This window comes from Lissotriton helveticus, chromosome 6 (assembly GCF_964261635.1).
Source record: "Lissotriton helveticus chromosome 6, aLisHel1.1, whole genome shotgun sequence".
NCBI lineage: Eukaryota > Metazoa > Chordata > Amphibia > Caudata > Salamandridae > Lissotriton > Lissotriton helveticus.
The window spans coordinates 1934219440-1934239737 of record NC_136067.1 but is presented as its reverse complement, the minus strand read 5'-3'; the positions used below and the strand labels follow the sequence as shown (position 1 = coordinate 1934239737).

General features: G+C 46.3%; 1 protein-coding gene across 3 annotated transcripts in view; it reads left to right on the top strand.

Moving 5' to 3' along the window:
• Positions 1-20298, top strand: part of ADCY3 (adenylate cyclase 3) — a 519000-nt gene that overhangs the window by 86523 nt on the left and 412179 nt on the right. The window contains exon 1 of one of the 3 annotated variants that reach the window (XM_078649930.1): positions 10714-13227. The exons of the other annotated variants lie outside the window; for them this stretch is intronic. Within the exon in view, the coding sequence (XP_078506056.1) occupies positions 12553-13227 (675 nt within the window). The 5' untranslated portion in view covers positions 10714-12552. Of the gene's footprint in view, positions 1-10713; positions 13228-20298 lie in introns of those variants that run through there. 3 annotated transcript variants of the gene reach the window in all.

Below are 20298 nucleotides of genomic sequence, written 5' to 3'. Positions count from 1 at the left end.
CATGTATCAGGTCTGGCAGAACCGAGAGCAGTCTCGTCGCCAAGGCTTTAGCCAAAACCTTGGCCTCCACATTGAGGAGCGAGATAGGGCGATAAGACGAGCATTGGTCAGCCGGCTTTCCAGCGTTGTGGATGACCACAATCGTGGCCTCCCGTTGGTCAGGTGGGAGCCTCCCCACTTTACGCTCCTCGAGGAACATCTGTCTCAGCGGGTTAATCACAGCGTTAGCTTGCCTCCTATATAGATCCACTGAGAGCCCATTGGGCCCCTGCCTTTCCCGGCCTGGAGTGAGTTGAGGGCTTCTCCCAGCTCCAACCCCGTAAGTTCAGCCTCTAGGCTATCAGTCTGCTCCTGGGACAACGTAGGTAGGGCGAAGTCCCAAGGGAACTCCTCACAGTCTGACTCGGATCTAGTGCATACCGGGGGGTAAACCCTCTCATAGTAAGACGCAAAGGCCTCTGCTATGGCTATCCCAGTGGATACCAAGGATCCCGACTAATCCCTTACTTCCGCAACCCAAGATCGCTCCCGGTCTCTGCGCTCAAGCCACGCTAGTAGTTTCATTCTTTTATCCCCGGCATCTTATATCCGTTGTTGCGTGGTGAGGGAATAGGCGCGCGCCTCACCCTCCGCCAACGAGCGGAGTTCCTTTTGCTTGAGAGCGAGCTCATAGCTTTGCTCCGCCGAGGGGGCCCCGCCAGCACCCCATTCCAGCGCTTCAATTTCCCTTTCCAACTGTGTAATCTGAAGTGCCTCCTCCTTTTTTTGAGCACCAATAAGCGTTTGAGCCTGACCCATTAAGAAATAGAGTTGGGAGCCTTCTCGTAGATTTTCGGTTATAGTGTCCTCCTTGAGACGCCATGGGTCTATCCTAGGTAAGGCCGCTCTAACAGTTATCGCCCCTCTAAGAGTGACGCCCACTGGTGAATGATCCGAGATTTCCCGGGCCATGATACAGGAGTCCGCGAAGTCGCCCAGCTGGTCCCCCCGGGCGAAAAGTTGATCTATCCTGGAGAAGGACCAGTGTCTGGCTGAATAAAAAGTGTAATGCCTTTGTGAAGGGTGATGTGCGTGCCATATGTCACTAAGGCCCATGTATGTGGTGAAGCTCCGCAATCCCGCTTCCCCCCTATTACCCTGCCTCTCCCCAGAGCGATCTAAGTCCGCGTCCATAACCGCATTAGTCTCACCCCCCAATACCAGAGAGCCCCGGGGAAGGTCCGCCAAGTGGGTCCCTAGTTTTGCATATGTCAGGGCATGCAAGCCGGGTGGAATGCAGCATAAGCTAAACACTACCGTGTGCCCCTCCCATCTAACCGCCACGGCCACCATACATCCAGAATCTTCTGCCCATGTGCCTGTAACTGCCATTGGAAGGGCATTACGGACTAGAATCCCCACCCCGCTGGAGCCAGACGTGAACCCTGAATGGGCCACCATCTTATAACCGAACCGGTCCAGAGCCCTGCATGTGTTACCCTGGAGGTGAGTCTCCTGTAAGAGCACTACATCAGGTGCGTTGCATTTCACATACTGCAGGACTAGTGTCCGCTTAATTTTATTGCCCAATCCATTAACATTCCACGACCAAATCTTTATGCGTGTCTGGTTACCCATTGAAATACAAGGGTTTAAATTGTCCCGTATCCTTTGCATGCCACTGCGTGCTGATACAATTCGCCAACAGAACATTTGAGTTTGAGACGTCAGGAGCCAAACATAAACAACCCCACAAACCCCTGCCACCCGCCCCAATCCGTACCCCCCTCCCTGTCTCCCTGCTAAGTGGGCCCCCAACCACTCACCTATTAAACACGCAGAGTGCCTGTCGCCCCAATGGCCCCATGTCAACAGAATGAGGAAACATTAGCCTGCAACCGCAGAAGAAGACATACTTGGTTACCGGAGTGCACACCCCATGGATGAATCATATTGCCTGGACCCCACCCCCCCCAACCCCCAACCCACCCACCTTCACAAAGAACACATGCCTGAGTCCTTGAGCGTTCACCATTAAACACAAAACGAGCTCAACACTTACAGCTTTAGAGGAGACCACTCCTGACAAGCAAGGACCCATGAGGCACGCCTCCCCCGCCTCCCATAAACGAATCACCCCCTGTCAGCACTACCAGGATAGTCACTTGGGAGATGCCTGCTCGATCTGCTGGGACTCTCGTGATTGAGTGTTACTGTTGTGGGACTCCTGACCAACACGGTGGTGGGTCGAGCATGGCGAACCATTCTGAAGGCCCACTGTCCGCCAGCCCTCCATCCAGTCATGTACTTCCGCTGGTGAGTCAAAAAAGAACGCCTTTTCACCATCCAGGACTTTAAGTCTCGTAGGGTACAGCATCTTGTACTTTATTCCTTGATCTCTGAGGACCCTCTTGGCACCTTTGAACAATCTGCGCTGGCACTGTACATTAAGTGTGAAATCTGGGAAGAAGCGAATCGTGGCGTTTTCCAGATGCAGGTCTCCAGACACCCTTGATGCCTGTAGGATAGCATCCCGATCTCTATAGTTTAGGATCCGAGAAATAATAGTGCGTGGAGGGGCCCTAGGCTTGGGCCTCCCCCCCAGCGCCCGGTGGGCTCTCTCCACCGAGAAGAAGTTAGAGAGGTGTTTCGGCTTGAGGTGCTTAAGTATAAGATCCTCCACAAAGTAGTCTGTGGATGGGCCCTCCATGCCCTCCGGCACCCCCACGATACGGATATTATTGCGCCGCACCAAGCCCTCCTGATCCTCCATGTTACCAAAAAAAGGGTATACCCATAAAAGTCGCTGGGACCTGGGTGGAAGGTAGTACATAAGTAGAAGGTCCCAGTACAGAACCGTTAAGAAGGACAGTTGACTCAAAAGGTAAGAAAATTTAAAAAATGCATACAACTCAGATTCACTGTTATATAATCACAATGAAGTGTCCCTGGGGCACTTCCGTTGTGTCGCTTGTGAACAAACAACTTTTTGATTTAATAAATTGTATATAAAAGTCTATGTTCTGATTCATTGTGATTATATAACAGTGAATCTGAGTTGTATGCATTTTTCTAATTTTCTTACCTCCTGATCCTCCAGGCGGGCGGCAATATCAGCTTGTTTTTTTTGTAAGTGTGGCCACCTGCTCCTCAAGCCTCTTCATTTTCGATTGTAGGCTGCCTATGACGCTTACCGCCTCGGCAACCTTGTCTGACATCTTTCCAAGGTCTGCGCGGAGTAAATTGACTTCTTCCGTTACCGAGTCCAACTTGGGTTCCATGGTGCCACGCATCTCTTTTATGGCACCACGCATCTCTTTTATGGCAAACATTATGTCCCTAAGCGAAGGGTCAGACCCATTGTCTATCGCCTCACATTGCTGGCTCCCTCCTGGGAGATCCTCCTCCCTCCCTATTCTAATTGTGTATTTGTCGATGTGGTTTGGTGCACTATACTTTGAGGTTTATTATCTTACAGCACAGTGGCAATGAGTGACCAAATGGCTATCTGGAAATAATCTTTTTGAAACAGTACGGGGTTTGCCCCCTGCCCCTTCATGAGATGCACCAAATTCTTTATCCTTCAAGTGCTTGACACAAGTCTTTCAGATTGAAAATGTACGATTCCTTATGCTCCAGTCACGCTATTACAAGGCCTAACAGGAACCCAGGGACACCTTACTGCTGATCAATTAGCAACCGGGTATGAACATTCCATCGACGCAGTGGGGCATTTGTTTCAGAATGGCCACTTACTTACATTTGGTCAGATATATCAGGAAATTAGCATTCCTCCAACTCAAATTCTACTACATGAGTAGTTAGTAGGAGCCCTCTGTAGGGCTGTGGGGTGTGATGGACACCTAACCACCAACACACGCAGTGATACATGGGTTACACACCTTGGGAACAGTTCGACACCTAATCATGTGATTTTACAGGGCCATTAGGTATCATACTGGGATCTCGCTGAGCCAACTCCATCAGAAAGGGAAGGAGGATTTAGCGCTGGCACTTGAATCCCGTCATACTATCTCTAGAAATTCACAATTTAAGAACATTCCATTTATAATTCTCCATTGGGCTTATCTCACACCTTCCCAGATAAACTGTATGTTCTCATCAGCTGAATGTGCCTTCCCTAGATGCTGAGTGCTGTCGGATGACCTTGTGCAAAAAGGACATTTGATGGACAGAATGCACAACAAAGTCATACATTCACCCCAGTACAGAGATCGGGGCCTAAATCCATCGTTTTTTTGCTCACCATGCCATTCCAGTTTGGACCCAGCCATATGCAAATCAGTCTTGACCCTGCACCCAACTGGAACAGTCTAGCCCGAGCTGCCAGGCCAGGTCCTCCCTGGACTTGAAACAAGCATCCTTGGACCGTTTTCAAGCTAGCCTGGCTGATGAAGGGTAATACCCAGAAATCGCTCCCAGGATGCTTGTTTACGGTCCAGGGAGGACCTGGCTTGGCAATTCAGTCTGGATTGTTCCCATGAGTCACAGGGTCAAGACTGATTTGCATATTGCTGGATTTAAACTGGGGTGGCATGGTGAGGAAAAGAACGATGATTTAACCCAGATCTGTTTACTGGGGGGGAATGTATGATTTATTCAGCATTCCGTCCATCATTTGTTTGCATAGCAGTCAGCTGACCTTAGGCACATGCTTTGGGCATGTCCGGATACTGCTGGTTTCTGGCAACTGGTACAAGCCCTATTAGCAACAGTTACAGAGCTAACAATACTCATCTCATGGGAAACTACAGCGCAGGGTATCAAGGTGTGGATACGCTTTGCTAATTTAGCTCTTCTTTTAGCCAAGCCCATACTAACTATGATTTGGCGTGGACAACAGCCTCCAACCTTTCTCCAATTATGTTGAGCTTTGCTCCATTGGGGTGAAGCACAAAGTACTGCGCTGAATCGTGAGGAAGCCGAAGAATAAGAAAACGTCTCGTAGCAGCTGCCTGAAACACCATGCTAATACTATTCAAAAAGCATATAGCAGAATATCCCTCTATCACCTCACATCAGTCTACTCCTGTGTCCTCCTCAGATAGAGAATAACATACCAAATGGTGGCTCTGGGCCAACATTAGAATCTGGCCTAACACTACTTACTCATGGCCCCCTAACAAGCACCCCTCCATTCCCTCATTTGTCTAATTATGTTTTCCACCACCCCTTCCAAGTTGGACTTCTCCAAGATGAACCCAACTAGTTATTACCAAATGTTATCTTGTTTAAAGTTTAAAGATATTGCATCAATCACTCATAATGTATGTAGTGCAAAAAGCTTGCATATTACAATACTGCATTGAATATTTTTTTAACCTTTCTCCTGCCATTATAGTTATTGCTTTAGACACTGAAAAGCCTTTTGATAAAGTTTATTAGCCATTTCTCAAAGCATCACTGGAAGGTTATAATTTGGGAACTATTTCTGCTCAATGATTATGTCTCTCCATGCTGCTCCCACTGCTTGAATAAGCATTATTGCGTCTCTATCTTCCATTTTTTGTATACATCAAGGCACTCATCAGGATTGTCCTTAATCTCCCCTTCTGTTTCTTTTGGTGATAGATCTTCTGCTAGTTTTGATTAACGAATCTCCTGATATCAAAGGTGTTACTTTTGGATTGCATACATTAAAGAGAGCTGCCTACCCAGATGACATACGTATTTTTTCAGAAAATCCTGACACTCTGATCCCTAAGGTAATTTCTCTGGTTCATTCTTTTGCGGAATTTGCAGGCTACACCTTAAATAGCGACAAGACGGAGGTTAGGCCTCTCAATGTCCACTGTCACTACTCTTGTACAGGACAGTCCGGTCTCCAATGGCAACCAAAAATGATAAAATATCTCTGTATCTGGTTCTCCAGTAATCTCATAGAATCAATAACTGTTCATGAGCAGAAGAACATAGATTCAATTTAAGACCCTTATCTTCTTGGTCCCCAAAGTTAATATTGTAGTGAGGGAGATTAGAAACTCTTAAGAAGATGATTACCCCACTTGTGAATTTTTTTACTATGATGCTCCCTGTACGCTTATCTCCAAATAATTGTTTCTCCACAGTTGACGAGCTTTCTTTGGAGCAACAAAAAATCCAGAATTAGTCTTAAGAAACTCCGATTGCCTCGCTCGATGGGAGGATGTGGTTTTCCCTACTGGGTTAATTACCAAATGGCCCTTCTAGTCGCATGCCACACTCAATGGTTTGATAATCAGTTAGTGGTAACAGTCCCTTGGCTCTTGGTAAAATTACATCTTATTTCACCATATTCATTGCTTGTGGTGCTGTCAATGTAAACCCTGACACCAGCTCACTCCAGCCAGATCTTCCTTAATACTTTTCCAGCTCTCCAGATGATAAATCCTTGTCCCAAACCCTATCTGGATCCTCGACCCTCTCTCTATGGAATAATCCTTAAACAATAACTACAGTCTCAGCCGAAGTGGGCCCCACGTGGGCTAATAATGGCATTAACGTAGTATCTGATCTGCTGGAGGATGATATTCCTTTATCCTTTGCATCACTCCAGAAGACATATTTTCTATCTAATATGGACTTTTACAGCTTTCTAAAAATCAAAGCGAATCTCTCTAAATTGGGTGTTATGTGTCTTAGTTAGGCCCAGCTAAAAACAATGCCATCTTTTATCACAAACCCGTTTCTTAAGTTGCCTTCCCATTCTCTAAATAACTTTTTTCACACATTTGCGTGTTGGATTAGTTTCTCTGAAACTGGTTTGTTTACAGGTTACGCTTCGCTTAACCTTATCACGATTTCTTGAACCCCATACACAAGGCCTCGACACACATTGGGCAAATGTCGTTCTATTTTTCATCCATGGGGCGACAAGACTATCTATATACCAAAACAACGCTGGCTTGCATAGGACTTGCAAGGATGCTTTTCATTATAAACAAACATTTCTATGTTTAGTTAGAGGAGCGCTTTGCTGACATTGGTGAGGTCTCTACATGCTAAAGCTTCGGTCCAGCAACTTGCTAATCTCTCCGCAAGGGTGTCCAGCTTGTGAACACAATGGGGACTTACATTCTTTCCCTTTAGGTAAGAGCACATGCACATATGCCCTAGACACTTAGGTTACGGACTCCATAGTAGGAGTATGCCAGATTTCTAGATTGTTTTATATGCCTGCATATATACACTATAATAGCACGATGGTGGAACCTTTTATTCTGTTCACTGTCCTGGTACACATGATAACTTCTATCTGTTTCTGTCTATTGATCATTACAGCACATATGTTCTATACAAGAATCACGTTGGTTCAATAAGCATTAGAAATGCCCCACTATGTATTCTTTGAGGATGTACGACGTTACAACGCATGCTTTTACCACGCATGCTGTTACAACGCAGATTTTACTACGCATACCATTACAACGCATTACACTTTGGAGTGCTGGATAGTGAATAGTTTAATTTACTATTCCAACTCCAGTCCCCGTGGACACTAGGGAAGGTGTTGGATAGTAAATTAAACGTAATCCCTATCCTAGAGCGCCCCCCAGTGCAATGTGTTGTAATGGTTTTCGTTGTAAAACCTGCGTTGTAACAGCACTGCGTGGTAAAAGTTGCGTTGTAAAGGATGTTTCCCATTCCTTGAATATTTCTCTGAGAAAAAGAGAGCATGAGTGACTGGGAAAAACGGTTCTAGATCTGTTACAACGATTCCTGGGGATCAGGGTTGTAATGTTCAGTGGTTGCCAGAACCATTTGCTACCTGTCTAAGTTTAGGGGGGCTTATGGTAGCACTGTAAGCTAGCTGGCCTATAGGAAAACATATCCGGGGGGGGGGTGCATAGAATCCGTCTGGCACCATCCCAACGGTTATACTGTGCACAAACGACCTACAATACCATGCTTTAGTAATATATTTTCAACACTATAATCCGAAATTTAACACCAGCAACATACTGCACCCGTAGACTCTCTTGCTGAATGGGCATGGCTCATTTGCTACACCTGTCCTTTATGCAAAACTTGGACTTTTCACAGTCTCTATGAGTTCAATGATGTAATATTGATGACAGCATCCCCACTCTGAAAATTGTTCCTGCACTGCTGCTGACTGAGACCGTGTGTGGTGCGCCCCGGGTTTGAGTGACTTCTGTAGACCAGAGCTGCCGTTTGAATGTGTGGTTGTGGGCATGACTTCCTGCAAGGTGAATGAATAGTTAACCCAACACTGCAGTATAAACACTCATCACTGACTACACTGTTTTGGAAGTGCAGGCAGCGAATATCCCAGTGCATTTGACCACCAGGACACAAGTCGAGGGTACACGCGCGTAGACGGAGTCTACCCAATCTTTTCACAGGGTAGATGCCCTCTACCCGGCAAAGATGTTGGGCCCCATAGAATACCGGTTTAATTATCAGACCCCAGGACACATTTGGCAATTCTTGCCACGTTGTCTGCTTTCCTTCCAAGCAGCGATGTGCATGCGGGGAAGGGGCTTATCAGATTCCAACTGGTCCATTAACAAAAGTCGAAGTTAAGGGGCCATCAGGCCCTCTTTTGTTGGAGTGTCCTGGCATGGAGCAATCTAGAGCCTCACACATAGATGCAATGGAGGGGAAATAAAGGCACACAGCTTATCACTTCACAGGTACTTAAGAGAGGCTTTTGACTTTGTACAGTCCCTGCATATAAGAGATATGCATGCACTGAAAGAATGTCAGCTGTGTTGGTCTGTCCCAATATTTACACAACAATTTAAATACCAATATTTTGTTTTATTTCTTTTATAGTGCTATAGTGCTACTCATCCTATTGCAGGGTGTTGGAGCGTTTACATCACACGTACACATTATGCATTGACAATAAATCATATGTGTTTTAAATAAATGTACAGGATGTGATACAAAAGGCAGTGATGGCTACAACTTATGTTCTTCATAGCTCACTGTGATTTATTAGAAGGATTACAATCTATGAACCTCAAGTAACAGAAGGATCTCTATGTTAAAAGCAGTAACCCACTCATATATTTACATAAAATTAAAATCTGTCATCTCCATGTTACATAATGTGCTTTGCAGGAGACATATTAACCCTCTACGCTACTTTAATCCAAAACTGGGACTAAACAAAACAGATCTCTCCAGCAACTATGTTAATCTGCAACGTTATTTTACCATTATTATTTATCCCTGAGATTTAATTGTTACTCAAAGATCTCTATTCTCTACAGCAGCTGCCTTAGCCCTATAAAATATTTTAAAATTCAGACTTTGAAACCAATTAAGCTGAACAGATTTCCTGCCACGTTTCTCCTTGTTGCCAATTTCTTTGTGGCTGGGTTTTAAAACATTAGGGCCTCATTTGCAAAGAATTGGCGTAGGGCAGTGCTGCAAGTCTTTTTGCTGTGCAGCCCTACGCCAATTCAAAAGGGCAGAAATGCACCATATTATCAGCATACAGGGGATTCCTGTCCTTTCAGCCAGCGCATAATTTGCAGCTGAGCGCCAAAATAGGCACCCATGCACCGTGGTGCAAGGGTGTCTGTGTTGTTGGCATGATTGTTTTTCCTGCACAAAAACAATCACAAGAGGGTTTTTCCTAGTTGTGTGTGCTGCAGAACGCAGCACATTTGGAATGAGGGAGAAAACAAGGAGAAATGAAAGCATTTCTCCTTGTTACACCTGCTCTGGGGAGGCATAAGGTTTAGGTGTTTACATGAATTTGTAAATCTGGGGCAGTGTCAAATACCCTGGTTGTTGCGTTTGAGCACCCAGAGCAACATCCATGGAACGCCTTCTTGGCGCAGAGTCAGGCAGCACAGCGCTTGCCTTGCCTTACTCCATGTCTATGAGGCCATGCAAAGCCACGCAGGGTGACTTTGCATCGCCACATAGATAGGATTGAGGGGCCTGCACCAAATGAGTGTCATAAAAAGTGATGCTCCAGCTGCGCAGGCCTCTTGTAAATGAGGCCCTAAATGTATATACATTGAGCCCCAGCTTTTGTGTTGGGTTGCGTCACTTTTTTAGCACAGCCGCGATGCAAAATATTAGTTGTCGAATACAGTAATGCTCTCAAAGGTACTCATGATATACCTGATAAATATATGTCTTAAGATCTGATATCACTTCTTGTGATGTCACGTCTTGTGAGGTCATGGGTTGTGAGATCACTTCCTGCGATGCCACGTGCAATGTCACGCACTGTGATGTCATACGCCATGATGTCACTTGGTTACTGCCTAACATGCTCAGTCCCCCCCACTTCTTTTTTAAGGACGTGTGCCCTGCAGTTTGACACCCAATAGTGGCTCGGGTTTTTTATTTGGGGGTTGCATGTGCCAACGACATCTCCCAGTATCCACCCAAAAAAAAAAACAATCAGAACTCCACCTCCACACAACTGCTTTGCACCCCGGAAATTACGACACTGCTTCTGTTACTGTTTCATCAATCCACGTCCCCCTTCCCCCAACACCCGAGTCTCCTCACTTCCACCCCCCTCCAGCGCCGAGCTGGGAATTCCCGGCCTGCACAACGCACGGAGCCCCCTCCTCCCCGACACACCTGCTCCCAGCCCGGCCCGCCCCCCATTTTCCCACGCCTCCCCCTGGGCCCCGCCCGCGCCGGTGTGCAGGGCTTCCCGCCCACCAGGACCGCAGGAAGAGGGGGGAAGAGGGGAGGAGGGGGGAGAGCATCACGCTCGTTTCATCATCAGCAGCCGGCAGGCAGCAGGCAGCAGGCACCGGGGAGGCGCGCAGTCATAGCAGCAGCCGGATGGACGGGGAGGGCCGCGCCGAGCCATAGCGGGGGCTCGCAGGGAGACCCCGTGCTCTGCTCATGCACCGGGGGGACATATGCAGCTTGGAGTCCGGAGAGAACCTGCATTTCCCCCCATTGGAGGAACTGTGAGTGTTTCGGTCTTTGTTTACTAGGTGGAAAGATAACACATCGAAGCAGGGATGCTCTGACGACTTCTGGACCAGGCTGGTGGAGGCTGACAGCAGAGTGTCCGTTGGGGGAGGCTGACAGGCTGCGGATGCTGGAAGAGGCTGACATCTGGAAGAGAGGCTGCTTAGAGGAAGACGCTAGCAGCTAAAGGTGGCTGACTGCTGGGGGAGGCTGACAGCGAGAGACAGCATAGTGTCCGTCGGGGGAGGCTGACAGGCTGCGGATGCTGGAAGAGGCTGACATCTGGAAGAGGCTGCTTAGAGGAAGACACTAGCAGCTAAAGGAGGCTGACTGCTGGAGGAGGCTGCTGCTGGAGGGGGTGACAGCGCGAGGATCATTATTGTTTCGGGGGGGTGGCTGGCAGGTGGAGGGGGGCTGCCAACTCGAGGGCGCTTGAAGCTTTGGGAGTCTGACAGCTGGGGGCGTCATCAGCTGACATCTGCCAGAGGTTGCTATAAGAGGGGGTGACCCAAGGGATGCTTTCATCTGGGGAGGCAGGCTGACATCTGGAGGAGCCTGGCTGCGGCATGGGGGTGACCTGCCCGCGCTGAAGCGCCGCTGGACGGGCCTTCTCGCGGTAGGACAATCCATCCTATAAGGAGGGGAGCGCTGTTTTTTTATTGGTATTTTCCGGATCTGCAGGGGGTGCACGCAGTCCACTCGCCCGAGACGATGGGTGCGCAGAGCACGAGGACTGGGAAGGAAGAGGCCTCGGGGGGCCACGGGGCTACGCAGCAGCACCCAAAATAAAACGTTTCTCTACTAAGACCCCCGTCGTCGCCGTTGTGGTGTCTGCGTAGTTTGCAGAACCACCTGGGAGCGCCTTTGGACCAGTCTCAAACGGCACCCCGCCCCCGGCCGCAGAACATGCCCCTGACACCTGTGACGCTGGATCGGCACCGAGAGGATGGAACTGCGTGATGTAGAGATCGGGTGACATTTCTCCTTTTATTTTATTTTTGCATTTTTACATCTAGGAACAATGGTAGAGCGTGTTTTTTAGACCAATAGGGACCTACTTAATTTTAGGCCTGAGCCCAGGAGTGCGAGTGGCTTGCCTCGACTGAAAACAGACAAAACGAGGCCCCCACAATCCCTTTATTCCAGACAGCATTTAAATACAAATAAGTAACCTGGTTTTTAGTAACAAAGGACATATTTTTGCATGGATGTTCATTAAAAATGAAACCTAGAACAGATCTGGTTTAAAGGCACACTGGGCAGGAATAGACCCTTTCAGGTAAAAAGATAGTTTTTATTCTGTTATTCTGTAGAGGTTTGGGGGAGTGGGTGGCAAAGGGGCCATGGAGATGCCAGCTTTAAAGAGGGTATGTATGTAAGATACATTAAGGAAGTCTGCTGACTATGGGATTTTGAAACCTGCTTTTTTATTTCTCTTTCATTCCCAGTTTGTGGTTAAATAACAGTTGGTGAGGCTAGCATGATGTAGTAGGGCTGTAAGTGAGGGATGAGTAGCTGGCAGAGATGTCCTAAGTTTAGGCTGGGTTTTTGTGGATAAGCTCGCCTACGTCCACCTGTAGATCTGAGCAGCGGTGTATGCCGGCTCCCTGCTTTCTTCCCAGGGCAACAGAGAACTGATTTTCCAGCACAATGCCTAGGAACAGAGCCTTCTCAGAGCCTGAATACTCTGCTGAGTACTCAGCGGAGTACTCGGTCAGCCTCCCTTCTGGCCCGGATCATGGGGTAGGCCGGAACCACGAGGTGACGGTCAGGAACTCGGGGTGCTGCCTCTGCTTGCCCCGTTTCATGAGACTAACTTTTGCCCCGGAGTCCTTGGAGAACCTTTACCAGACGTATTTCCGGCGACAGCGCCATGAGACGCTCCTCGTGCTGGTGGTTTTCGCCGCGTTGTTTGACTGCTACGTCATCATCATGTGCGCGGTGGTCTACACCAGCGACAAGCTGGCCTCCACCCTGGTGGCGTGCATAGGGCTGCTGGCCCACATCCTTCTCTTCATCCTATGCAAGTATGGACTCCTGCCTGACCGCATCTCCCGCAAGTTCGTGCCCTACATCCTCTGGATCCTGATAGCGGCCCAGATCTTCTCCTACCTGGGGTTGAACTTTGCCAACTTTCACGAAGCCAGCGACACAGTGGGCTGGCAGGCTTTCTTCGTCTTCTCCTTCTTCATCACGCTGCCCTTGCGCCTGACGCCCATCGTGCTGATCACAACGGTGTCGTGTGGGATCCACACCTTGGTGCTGGGAGTCACCATCGCCCAACAGCAGCAGGACTCCCTGAATGGACAAACCCTACTACTACAGGTAGGAACCACTCTTATATCACTTGTTGGTTTTGTCTGAGTTGCTTGACCTTCTTCTTTCCACAGCATACCCTGAGAAGTGAATCTCCTCTTGGTCCGCGTGCGGATATAATACTGATTAAAATGTTGGACTAAACTCTTGCTGCAGGATTCTCCCCAAAAAGGCCAGCTTCCGGGCACCACTGTCAAAGTACTGTAACCCTGCTCATGAGCATGGGAATGTTTGTTGATGGTTGGCAGTACTATTGAGGCTGCCAATGCTGGTGCCAGTTGGTGCTACCAAGGATCCTGGGATCTAGGGCCCGATGTAGGTCGTCGGTAACGGCCGAAAATCGGTATTTTCGGCCGTTACCGACCGGTATCCAGTAAATGGTATGTAGGGCCACATATTTCACAGAATCGGTAAATTTAGCGATCGGTAAATTTACCGATTCTGTGAAATACCGAATCGGTATTTATACCTATTCGTTAATTTTGATATGTAGGTGGGACTCTTCTGAGTCCCACAACCCTTACCGAATCTGTATTTTACCATCAAATATATTTGATGGTAAAATACCGATTCCGGTGTGCATGCACATGTGTGCATGCACACCTGTGCCATATGACAGGCAGACCTGCCCTTAGGGCAGGTATGCCTGCCACATGGCCCCCAAATCTTTTTTTGGGGGTGCTAGAGGGTGTCAAAGTGACACCCCCTGCACCCTTGTCAAAATCTGTATTTACCGATTCGGTAAATACCGACCGGTAATGCCCCATTCATTCCTATGGGCTTCAAAGCCCATAGGAATGAATGGGGCTTTACCGGTCGGTATTTACCGAATCGGTAAATACAGATATTTACCGATTCGGTAAAAGGAACATCTGGATGTTCCTACATATCCACCCCTTAGATTTACCGATTTTTAATTACCGAATCGGTAAAATTCGGTAATTAAAAATCGGTAAATCTATTTTACCTACATCGGGGCCCTAGTGGCCAATCGGTATTAGACTAAGAGTCATCAATGATCATGGGCCTCTTCTATGTGCCGTTTTATGTAGCGCACAGCGTGTCAGAATGCTGTACAGCATAAAAGTTATCAGTGGGCATACAATGTTTGAACATTGGTAGGACATTGCCAGTCATTTAGTAATACACACTTCTCGTATGGTAGGGCATTTGGTTGATATCATATATCCAAGGTGTTTGATGATGTGTCAAACATAGGTCCTGGAGTTCCGCAACCATACCAGATTTTCAGCATAACCACTGATACATCGCATGCAAATTCTTGTGTGGAAATCCTAAAAATGTGGCATGGACGCAGCCTTTCTGAACATATGCTGGACACTACACTAGCAATCAGATACAGATATCAAAGAACCTAGATTAGCGAGACACATATCCATCTGTGTTGAACATTTACTGTGCAAAAGGTGTCTGTTCAATGCACCACCCTGCCAGTGAAGATGAGAACTCTTCACCAACATTGAGTGACCTGAAGAGGTTTTATCCATTGGTGAGTCAATAAGATCTCCTAAACTTTATAACTTAGAGGACCTGGGATCCAGAATGGTAATCAGGTCAATTTTATGCCTGTGCAACGTGGAAACTTGATTCCCCTACTTGATAACATTGTGTCATCTGTTGCACCCCGCTTTACCGTGTCCTCCTCTGCATGTCCACATTAAATGTGCTTTGAAACAGACTAAGTAGCTGTAATAGACACTATCTAAAAATCTGAACATAACTAATACTCTTCCAAATTTCAGTCTGTATTGAATTCCAAGACTTTATTTTTAACGTGGTATCTTTGCTGGGGCATTCGCAAAGAACTTTCTGAGCTCCAATGGAATCCGCTAAGCGGCTCAGTTTGCATTGATCCATAAGCTGGACTTGTGAAGTAGGTTGAAAGTTGATCATTCGGCAGAACAGTTTGTACAGTAACAACAGTGCTCTGGTGTTACGGAAGCTGTTGAGTCATTAGAATCCGTATCACTGAAAAAAAGTCCTATGCAGGGGAGGATCCGCTAATATCACTAGGCCCACGTTGATCCTACATCTGAGTTGTGCCAGTGATTACATTCTGCCCCATGTGAGAGGAATCTACTGGAATCTCCTGGGTCCTGCAACATAAATGTTCTTTGTATAAGTCAAGCGCTCAATGGAGGGGTAGTCTTTCTTCCTTTTCTTTTACCATAGAGTTCCATCTGAGGGCGAAATAGCTGTTGCTCTTATAGGAGGGAATTATCATATTTTCAAAAGCTCCGGCCATGGAAGGGGAGTGTTTTGGGACAGTACCATCTCCTGAGAGGGGAATCTGGCCTTGATCCACCAGTGCTTCTAATGGGAAGAGAATCTGACGTGATCTCAGAATGGGCAGCCGGGTGATCTCTCACTGCAAGACAGGAGCGGGACGAGCACTGCTCGCGTGGTCCCACAAGACAGGGATTTACTGTGATGGAAGACTGCATCATTGGGAGGGAATCTGTTTTGATTCTGAAATGGTCTCCTGGCAACTGAGATAGCGGTGGGCTGGAAGGGATTCGTGAGAGGAAACACTTACGTGGAATTAAAGATGTCTATGGTGGTGGGAGGTGATCTACTGCGATGTTGGTGTCCTCCGGCACAGGAATCTGATGCGACCATGTAGTGTTTCATATCTATGTAGTCATCTGCCATATTTCAGACCTGCACCAGGATCCAATGTACTGAACTGTTAGGTCCTGAATCCAGTCTGTGGGCTAACTACTATTGCAGCCACAAAGGGCTGTTTGTTCCTCTCAGGGGGAGGGTTATATCTCGGGTGCCTAGTTAACACACTAGATGTTGCTGCCTGCCCACTTCTCAACAGCTCCACCCCGGTGCAATTCAGGCAGACTAACTGTTTGAGCGTATCGGAATGGGGAATAACCTGCAATGTCACCCAGTTATTCCCCCATTCCGATTTGCATCAGTTTGTAAAGGCACAGATTGAGCTCCCTGAAAAAGTTAAGCCCTGCACACACCTTATGAATCAGGTGCACACTTTGCGTGTGGGGGGGTCCCGTGCTGATAACTGTTCACGCGACCCTCCTAATCAAGGCCTTCGTGTCCTTTGTTTTGGATCATGCGCCACCTGACTTTAGAGGGGTGTGCATTGCCTTACACCACTGCCAATTCTGTCTGGAGAATTAGTGTAACAGATGATCAAGCAAGCCCCTCCCACCAAAGGCTAGAAAAAGTTCTTGAGTGGGGATTCTAGAGGTAAGGCCTGAATAGAAATCAGTGTCTACGCGATCTGCTGCCCTGGTTTCAGGCTGGTTGCATTTATTAAACACTGTGCATTCCCATGACCTCTCCATCCTCACAGTTTTACTTTAGGCTCAAATCTGTCTTCTCATTATAGGTGGACGAGCCAGGAAACTAATTAGGAAAGCCAAGCCAAGGGTCTGGCTTGACTCTAAGAGTCATAACAAGGGCCGAGCCTTTAACATACTTGACACAGAAATCGTGCCACAAATGTCATGTAAAATATGATAACAACTTCACACTTCACAAAAGTGCATTTCTTTATCGTGTTTGCTTTTAGTACATTGAGTTGTTTCACTGCATACAATTGAGTGAAATTTCTGAACACGAACCTAGCAGCATTCAGCCCCCATTGCCCTGACGGTGAATCCATTAGTGACCCAATAGGGTGGTCAGTTGTCCTCCTGTACCCAATGTGGCCTACTTTTTTTTTAATTACAGATGGAGCAACATTGAAGTCTTTTAAAGCATACACAAGACAGGTTTGTGAACAGCGCATGCCCTTAACTGGTGTATTTTTGGTGCACTCAAACGTGATCATAAAGGAAAAGGAGGCAGTGAATTCTGGCAATTGTCGAGGATCAACCAATTTGGCAACAGGTGTAGCCAGGCTTGATCCCAGTTTTACTGTTTTTTTCACATTGTGCAATTCGTGGTTAACTCTTTCTCTCTCCGACCTTGCATCGAATGTGAATGTTGTCTTTTTCATTAGTACACTGAGTTAAATAAATCCATATATGACGTGATAAATCAAGTTGAAACACGAAGTCTTTCAAGAAAACAATTACAGTGCGCGGGAAGGCAGGGTACTTTATTTTAATGTTGATATCACCTGCTTCCTTCTCTTAACATCAAGTGGGTGTGTAAGGAGAGGCTCAACTCCTTGGGTGAAGCCAAACCCTAACAAAACGAAGGACTGAGAGCTGAAGGAGCGTACAGGACACAAGTGAAGTGCAGAGCTCAGCTGTTGGAATACTTTCAAGAACAGCCGCACCCTGCAGACATTCTGCATTTTTCAGCACTGCCCTGGGGTTAGTTCGGCATTTCTTATGTGTTGGCAATAAAAACCCTGCAAAGGGTTGTCAACATTCCCAGCAAAATTTATTTAGCATAACATCCCTCTCGGAGCACTTTCACAGCACTTTACGGAGACTTCAGTAACAGTCCACTTGCAAAGAGAAGACCGTGCAGCACTGGGCAACACCTCCTCAGCTGCAGGAGTGGTGGTGGGAAAGTTGGGGCAAGGGAAGGCATCAGGGTGGACGTGGGCAGTCTTGCCCAACTCTGTTATTCATCTGTGCTGCTGGCCAGGAAGAGGTCACTGCTGCCAAACTTCAACAACAACTTGCACCCAGCTGTCCAGATGTGGGTGACCAATAAGGCTGCCTGAGATATCCATGGCTTACTGATTTGGCTGAGGTCAAGGATTGGCCCCACCAGAGGTGCTGGGAGATTCAGCAGTTAGTAACACAATGCACTTAGGCTAAGCGAAGATGAACTTAAGGTTCAGATAAAAGCGGGTATACAAATAGTAAGCATATATTACCAGGGAACATAGGAAGTTCCATGCAGAACATTGGGCAAATCATGATAACATCAGACATTACTATTTTCTAGTGTGACTGTACGGAACATGCGAATAAGCATTTCTGGTGGGTGTCGTTAATATCTGTGGGTGGGTGTGATTGTTCTTCGTTGCTTCTAAGTGTCCTTGCCGGTCTCTTTAATGGGAGAAGCCAGTCTGCGAGTGGGTTTGGGCAGCATTCGGATGGAGGTCTTTTGAAGTGCTGATGGGCATTGTGGTCTACAGTTCTTACAGCAGAGTGGTTCTTCATTCATTGTTTGAAAGATATCATTATAAAAACAAAACAATTATTTGTTTGTGCTAGTTTTAATGAAGGTCTTCAGTGAAGAAGCCTCAGCTTGAAGGAACACCTGTTCCCTCTTTTTTGCTTTCTTTGCTTTTGATGTGTTTTTTCATGTAGACTACCATGGTTGTCCCATGAAGCTGTTAATTGGTGTTTTCTATGGTGGGTTTGCCAGTGGGTTTCAGGTATGGATTTCACCTGGGTTGTTGGCACCGGATGATATTTTGTGTAAGTGTGTATTTGTGGTGGGACCTACCATTTCCAACCTATTTTTTGAATAAATATATTTAAACCATAATTGTGGCCTAGGAGACCCCAAGAAACGTGGACATAGCAAAAAGCTATCCAGACCGACTCCCAAGTCGATTATCATGCAGCAGCTGCCATGACATTAAAAGACTTAACAGAACACAGGTTGGAAATCTGAAACACAATTAATGACAAGAAGCACATGGAAAGATTGACATGCCTATGTAAAGATAAATTAAGTTGCACATTAGTTCTGAAACACACGTTGGCATATTGGTTTAATCCAAAGAAAATCTGGTCCCATTTTGAATCACTTTGATCAGGAACATCATTTGAAGGCAAACTAATGTTGTGAAAATTGGACATCTTCTAAGCACTTTTTGGAATTTATGATTTGATATTATACTTTGTTGTGATTGGATTCCAACTTTGAAATATCTGCTCATTCTAAAGATGTCAGTTTGTCCTCTCCTAGTAAAGGGAAGTAGAGATGGTAACATCTCCAGATCATTAGCAATCTTCTCAACTTTATGTTGCTTCTTGGATGGCCATTTCTCTGGACCGAGCAAGTGCCTCTCCAAAGATATGAGCCCTAGGCTATGGCATGGAGAGAGCAGCAAAGGTGTTGAATTCCAGGGGAAAGCTGTGATGGAGGTTGTATTACTATTAGAGGTAGGCCAGCCACTTGAAGCTCAAGCCAGGCTCGTATTCACTTATCAGTTGACTAAATCATTAATTTATAGAATTGAGGTGAGATAGTTCCTTAGAGAGGATCTGTTTGCTGCTGGTGTATCTCAAAATCAGCCATATAATGACTTCATCCTCTAAAACAATACCACAATTGTAGAAGCAGGATATGTGGAAGCAAATCCATTGATGGTGTGTACGCACCACTCCCCCGAAAAGGTAAGACATTAACAGCCGCCATCATGCAATACTTCAAATACATTATTTCCGGCAATTAGGAAAGTGACCATTTTTTACACAGCTAACATGTATTTAAAGAATCAAATGAACAAGTACGCATCATTAGACCAGCCAGAGATGTGTACATTTCAAACCCCTTTCAGCAAAGGCTGAAAAACCTGATAATACTATAAGGTTTTAAGTCAATAAAAGGCAGCAGCATCTTCAGATATGTTTTGGTACATGTCAAAGCTAAATATTATGGAGTTACTGGGTAAATGCTGGTCATATATTCAAAAATTAGCATAGGGAATAACATCATCCCACTCAAACACAGAACTGTAGTCATGGATGTTCTAGACATGTTTAATAAAATGACAGAGAAATGTATACGCAACAATGCAATATATGGATCACTGAGCTGGATATATTTTTTGGACCTAGCCAAAAATTTCTGCAGCGTTAAAATATTTGAATATTTTTTAGGCCCTCCATGTCTCTTAGTTGAATCCTCTCAGATATTTCCTAATACATACAACCCTGAACTTTGAGAACTGCATCCTAACTTCTCCGCCAGAGGTGAGGATGATCACAATAATACATAACCAAAAAGCTACAGACCAGTTTCATTGATGATGTATGTAGCTTAAAAAGCTTTAACAGAGGGGGTGAACAGAGGTTGTTACTATGACCACATCAAATAGGTTTTGTTAGACAGAATAGCTATGATCCCCACCATACGTACTACAAAAATCTTCAAAGAAGTGTAAAAAAA